Genomic DNA, 6,843 nt, shown 5'->3' with positions numbered 1-6,843 from the left:
CCCCATTCCGGGAATGTACCCAGAGGAACTCAAATCATTCTATAAAAAAGATACCTGGACCTGTATGTTTATTGCAACATTATTCACAATAGCAAAAAACATGGAACCAACCAGGCAGCCCATCAAAAGTGGACTGGATAAAAAATGTGGTACATATACACAATGGAATATTATGCAGCCATATAAAAGGAAAAAATTAAGGACTTTGCAGTCACTTGAGTGGATTTAGAGTCTATCATACTTAGTGGTGATCTATCACAGAAACAAATAACTGAGTACCACATATTCTTACTCATAAGCAGAACATTTATCATAATACTATAAGAAAGGGATTGGCAGTAGCAGGAAACTTCCAAGGAAGGGAGGAGAGCACACGTAACATCTATAAGGGTACCTGATCTCAAACCAGGCTAAGTGGAGACTAAAGGGAGGGCCAAACTTTGCCTGTATGATGACCATTTATATACCTAATCCTGAATTGAACCTCACATCTTAAAAAAAAAAAGTGACAGTAATTTTCTCATGGAAAGTTTAGCTGAGGCAGGGCTGGGACTTGGGAGATGGATGAAACACCCATGGCACAGAATTTAAACAGACATCACCCTGAGTGTGAAGTTCCTTTATATATTGCACCCCAAGCACCACACTCGTTTCACCCCAGTCCCAGATTAGCCTTCGCAGTAAGGTTACATGGTGGACATTTTTCATATTTTGAATGAGCTAAATAAATATGTCATGGTATTGAAGAAATATATTTAAAACAAATGAAAAAGTAAGTAGTATAATAAAATTTATCAAAAATATCTTATTGACAAGCGTTATTAGAAATAACAATGTTTCTATTTTTCTAACCTGTTTAATTATGATTACATTAAACAAAATGCTGCAGTATGAGAAATATTTACAACTCATGGTCTTCCAAAAAGCTTGATAAGAACCTTTATGACTTTCCAGATGTTAAAAAAGTGAATGACTGGGTAACAAATACTTTGGCAAATCAGATGTTTTTCAATTTTAAGCAAGTATGAAGTCAAGTTCAATAGTTTATCAAATTGATGTCTGGTCATAGGTCACTATGGGTTTTTTTGGCATATGAATTTCAAAGACTTGCATAATGTTGTTTTATAAAATTTATTGTATTTTCATTTACTTATTTATGAATATGTTTTCTTTGGCTTATGTCTACCCAAATAAGTTTTAAGTCAATTTCGACTTATTATAAAACTTCAATAGTTAAAGTAATTTGGTCATAGGAAATAAAAATAACTTGTATTTAGCTTACTTATTTTAATTTATTAATTTCTATTTTTATATATTTACATTTTTTGTTTCGCACAGAAGAATGACAAAGTAATACATGAAAACTTCGAAATTTTAAAATGTATTACAAAGAATAAAATGTAGATAAGACAAATGGAAATTTCAATTTATGAGAATGGAAATGATTTAAATCTGACTATTAAAAAAGATATTTAAAAATTATTTTAAAAATGTATGATAGTGGGTATCATCTAGCTCTTTTAAAAAAGTTACATAATATATTTATTTATTTATACAATGTTGACTATTATAGTAAATTTTATATTGAATATACATAAATAATGTGGAAAAATCTTATGTGTACAACTCAATGAGCTTTAACTAAGTTAACACCCTCATGTAATCAAAACTCAGATCAAAACTTGCATGTAAGAGACTTCCTTATGCCACCTCACCTCACCTCATTAACCCATCTTCAAGGAACCACTGTTTGACTTTACTAACTTCTATCATTATACATTATTTTTGGCTGTGAAATAGCTTTATTTTATCTTAACTGCTTTTAAGACATTGGAAATCACACACATTGTAACTGTTTTAGCTTATAATGAAAAAATATAGCTATTGACTTAAAAGTATCTATGTCCTTTTTTTAATGTTAGGAGTTACCCGATCCAGTGGAATATGACAAGAAAAAGAAATGAGATAAGAGGATTAAAATAAAAAAAGAGAGCCGGGCTCGGTGGCTCAGCCTGTAATCCCGCGCCTTTGGGAGTCTGAGGTGAGTGGATTGCCTGAGCCCGCGGGTTCGAGACCCGCCTGGGCAGCGAGACCTCATTTCTACAATAAATCAAAAAATCAGCTGATGTGGTAGCGCATGCCTGTAATTCCAGCTACTTGGAAGGCTGAGGCGGAAGGATCACCGGAGCCCAGCAGGTCGAGGCTGCGGTGGCCGGGAGCGGCCACTGCACTCCAGTCTGGGCGACAGAGTGAGACTCCAACTCAAAAAAATAAAAAAAATGAAAAGAGAAGGAAAAAGAAAAGTAAGAAACATAACAGACAGAAAAATGCTAAATAAAATATGTAAGTTATCTTAATCTATAAATTTGATGAATTTTTATAGTCAAATTTCAGTTATAATATTCTTGATACACAATGATTCTCTTCTAAAATTTATTTTGAAGCATAAAAAGTCAAAACTTGCCAAAACAACTTTGAAGAAGTAGACTATGTTAGGGTCACTTTTTCTACCTGGTAAAAAGACATATTACAAGGCCATGGTGATTATAGTAAAACAGAGTAATATTGGACAAAGAAATAGAGTAGCCAGAAACAGATTTCTATATAACAGTAGTGATGTGTAAGATATTTTGAAAAGACAGTATGCAAATAATTGTTGCAGACTAATAACTATTCATACAGAAAAAGATAAATTTAGATCATGTATTTTAAAACATACATAAAACACATTTAAATTGATTAACCAACCACATGTAATTAGCAAGGCTTGAAAGTTTAGAAGAAAATATGGGAAAAAGCCAGGCTCGTTGGCTCAGCCTGTAATCCTTCACCTTTGGGAAGCTGAGGTCAGTGAATTGCCTGAGCCCGCGGGTTCGAGACCCACCTGGGCAGCGAAACCTCATCTATACAGTAAATCAAAAAATCAGCCAGGTGTGGTGGCACATGCCTGTAATTCCGGCTACTCGGAAGGCTGAGGTGGACGAATCGCCAGAGCCCAGCAGGCGAGGCTGCGGTGGCCGGGAGCAGCCACTGCACTCCAGTCTGGGCGACAGAGTGAGACTCCAACTCAAAAAAAAGAAAATATGGAAAAAGATATTTATTACTTAAAGAATAAGAAATAAATTTCTTGCTGTATCACCAGATTCAGTAAACTTCTTTGTTCTTGGTGAGCAAAGAAATAAAATAGTTAAATAGTTTTCAAAGAGAGTGGAAAGATGCTCCATGGCATCTGTGATGTTTCAAGTTTTGTAAACAATTCTGAAAAATAAGATGCAAAATGTTGAAATTTATTATTCTGGAGAGTGGTTATGTGGGCGTTTGTTATTTGATTCTCTGTTCTTTTCTATGTGTCAAAAATGCTTTCTTAAAGAAAAACAATGTTTATTTTATTCTTTATTTTATTAACAAAAAAACTGTATTTGTGTCTAATTTATAAATATAAAAAAATGAAACTGACAGTTATCTGTTTTGGCATGCAACTTACTCCCAGTAATTATTTGGGTTGTCTAATATTAGTAAAATAATAACTTACATACATACAGAATTTCAAGTGGAAACAACTATACCAATACAATTGTTAATTAAACTGATCCAGAAACTTGAAAGATGAATGAGAGGAAAAACTTGTATTTATATTGAATTGTGATCAACATATACCTACTATTCTTATTCCTTATAAATATTAAAGTCAGATGAAAGAAACTCAAAGTCTTATAGTCAGCATAATGTCATTTATAATATGACATTTTTTTAAATTGGAAAATATAGTTTATTTAAAAAGTAAAATAGAGAGAGAGAAGAGAGAGGGGATTCACCTCTCCACAGTAGGGGAGGGAGACAAAGCTTAGGAAAACATGTCCTGGCCATAGCTCAAAGAACTCATGGCCAGACCATAGCTTAGCAAAGCAATGGATATTATCTTACTTTTAAAAAAAACAAATCTCTTTACCAAATTAGCTTTTACAGTGAAAAAATTTCTCATCATTTTGAGAATAGGTAATGAATCAATTTATATGGTCTTAGTTTCCACTTCAAGCTTGGAGGTATATCTGCAGTAATAGTAGTAATAATGGGTAGAAGCAATGAGTATATTCTGATGTCGATCTTCTTTTTTTTTTTTTTTGAGTTGGAGTCTCACTCCGCCCCAGACTGAAGTGCAGTGGCATGCTCCAGGCCACCACAGCCTCGACCTCCTGGGCTCCCGCGATCCTTCCGCTCAGCCTTCCAAGTAGCTGGAACTACAGGCACGCGCTAACACACCCGACTAATTTTTTGATTTATTGTAGAGATGAGGTCTCGTCAAGTTGCCCACGGGCTCAGGCAATCCACTCACCTTGGCCTCCCAAAGCGCGGGATTACAGGCTGAGCCACCGAACCTGGCTTAATGTCCATCTTTTATGATGATTTGTGTATTAATACAAATCCATTCCACACTATGGATATTTTCTTATGCATAAATGTAGTCCACAGTAGACACATCTCAATAGATCATAACTGTTAAGTCTCTTACCACAAGTATCAGAACTTTTCAGAGCTGTCTTCTCGGTGAAAACTCATTTTAAGTAGCAAGTTGTTCTCTGTGTTTTATCCCCAAGCCTGAGATTTGCAGTAATGTAGAACAAGTTTACCATTACTGAAAAAACACTCATAGAGGGTTCCAACTTCCTGGTATGGAGATGGAGCAAAGGACTGATTCACATAAACTACAAGAAAGAAAAAACAAAAATAAAAAGTGAAAACTAATTTTTAATGGTATGTTGATTAATCTGCATTTTGCTGGGTTCCCTTCTGCCAGCTATTTCAAATTGTCAGATTTGAAAACTTACCTAAACACCTTCAAATTCTCCTAAAACATTTTATCTAAAGAGATCCTTAATGAAGAGCACATCTTGCCAACTGTTCTGAGGCCACAAGTTTAAGAAACTTTTTGATGAAGTCAATGAGTCCTTGTATGGTTTTAGTTCGCTCTACTGCCCACTTCTTTGTTTTCATGATGGGAGTGTATCCCACACCCTTTAGCAGGATGTAAATTTTTTTCTTGGAGTCGCCAGCAGGTTCCTCTGTCCCCAGGGAAACTGCAGTGGAAGAAGGGAGATCCAGAGTGGCTGTTTCTGGGGAGATCTCTGCAAGTCCTTTGCTGCCAGCAGCAGCTAAGGGAGGCAGGTGCAACACCGACTCTGGCTCCTCTGCCATGCTGGTCGGTAGGAACTAATATGACATATTAATGACATAACACAGTTGTTAACATAGCACAGTTATTTGTATAATTTTTATCTCAGCAGAAATAAACTAGCTTGAGGTTTCAAAACAGCAGTTTGCATAACATTAGATACTCATGTTTGTGTTGTGTTCAGCTTGTTTGAATTGGAATAGGCTGGTCTATGCAGGTTTGCACATTTATTTATGGTCAGCTGAAAATTTGCTGATTTTGACTGGATGTACTTACATATGTGGGGGTTGGCAGGCTATTGGCTGATCCAGATTGGCCTTGGCTAGGACATGGGGGAAACTGCTGTGCTTCCTGTGTTTCCTCCTCCAGTAGGCTAGTCCAGTCATGTTCGTTTGGTGGTCGTGGTGGAGGTTCAAAAGCTCATGAGATTTAACTTAACCAAAACAAAAGCAGTGCAGAGTGATAACTATCCTAATTGTTTTCCTTCTTTTTAAATCTCAAAGATGTGGGGTACAAGTCAGGATTGGTTACATGATAACCATCCTAATTAAAGTGAGGACTATATTGTGACCTCTTATTTTCTGTTACCCAAATTCCTAAGAGGCTTAGAGAGTCACTCAGTGTAAGGACTCACCAGACAGTGTTCTGTTATTACTCGATTACCATGTATACTGAAGTTTGCTTTCCAAACTGACTCTGGCAAATAAAAAAAGAAATCAAAGTATTTTATGACTCTGTAAAACCATCTTTTGGGGACTCCCAGACTCTGGACACAATGTCCTCTACTGATTTAAAAAATTACTTAGATAGGAATTATAAATTGCCAGTCAAGAAATCCTTAAATCCACCTATAACCTTCAAGACCTCACTTAGCAATGTCCCTCCTTCCAGGGCCAAACCACTGAAAATCTCACGTGTATTGATTTATGGTTTTTGTTACTTCTTCCTCCCAAAATTCTGTATAGCCAACTACGATTCAACCACTGTAAGCATATGTTCTTAGGACCTTTTAAGGATGGATGTTCTCAGACCTAGTCCTCAAATTGACTTAGAATAAACTATCCTAAACATTTTTTTAGAGTTTGGCATCTTTTCATCAACAAAAAAATTCATCTAAGTTTGACTATATACATAGTTATGTTGGAGAGAGATTCACTCCAAGGTCTGCCAAAAAATCAGTTAAATTGATAGTACGAGTTAATTAGTTGGTAGTCTCTATTTGGTGTTTGACACATTTGAGTGTGTTAGTCTTTTGTATGAATTTTAAAAAATATTTAAAATTAATTTATTTAAAGAATAATATTTAAGACAATCTTCTTAAAGAATCCTTTGGAAAACAAATTCACCGTTCTTTAAAAGTCTATGGAACATGATTTGAAAATTTCAGTAATTCATTTAATTGATGAAAACACTGTGAAAATCTTTTCTATGTGACTTGCTCAAATGCTGCCAGTACAGAGCTGCAGATTCACAATTCCAATCTGCTATGGCCCATTTGGTTGTTTTCTAACACATCATAAAATGTATCTATTGATAATCCCTAAGCCTTTCTGTTTAAATAAAAATATAAATTGGTATGACACCCATAAATAGCTTGTCACAGCAAACAGAAGGGTTGAGAATAAATACAAAACCCTTTTTCTGGAATTATATAAATGTCTGATGAACATACA

The 6,843-nt window shown here is 35.2% G+C and overlaps 1 protein-coding gene across 2 annotated transcripts; it reads right to left on the bottom strand.

Moving 5' to 3' along the window:
- Positions 1–4,584: 4,584 nt before the first annotated feature.
- On the bottom strand, positions 4,585–5,196 carry LOC103271013 (ubiquitin-like protein ATG12). Of its 2 annotated transcripts, none has more exons than XM_008068494.1 (2): positions 4,887–5,196; positions 4,585–4,703 (listed from the first exon to the last, which is right to left on the bottom strand). In XM_008068494.1, the coding sequence occupies exons 1-2, from the start codon at positions 5,191–5,193 to the stop codon at positions 4,585–4,587; spliced, it is 426 nt and encodes a 141-aa protein (XP_008066685.1). In that variant the 5' UTR covers positions 5,194–5,196. The 2 variants fall into 2 exon arrangements, with proteins under 2 accessions (XP_008066685.1, XP_021573458.1); XM_021717783.1 differs by having other exon boundaries at positions 4,646–4,703; positions 5,021–5,193.
- Positions 5,197–6,843: the final 1,647 nt, after the last annotated feature.

The sequence above is a fragment of the Carlito syrichta genome, unplaced genomic scaffold, assembly GCF_000164805.1.
Source record: "Carlito syrichta isolate Samal-C Ts95f unplaced genomic scaffold, Tarsius_syrichta-2.0.1 Scaffold311053, whole genome shotgun sequence".
Taxonomy (NCBI): domain Eukaryota; kingdom Metazoa; phylum Chordata; class Mammalia; order Primates; family Tarsiidae; genus Carlito; species Carlito syrichta.
This window is presented reverse-complemented; position numbering and strand designations above follow the sequence as displayed.

Excerpts from the sequence above, each read along its gene's own strand:
- LOC103271013 (XM_008068494.1), bottom strand. The coding sequence starts at position 5,193 with ATGGCAGAGGAGCCAGAGTCGGTGTTGCACCTGCCTCCCTTAGCTGCT. Across the intron at positions 4,704-4,886 it reads CTCAGAACAGTTGGCAAGAT|TTTATGTGAATCAGTCCTTT; the intron begins GTGCTCTTCATT and ends TCTTTCTTGTAG.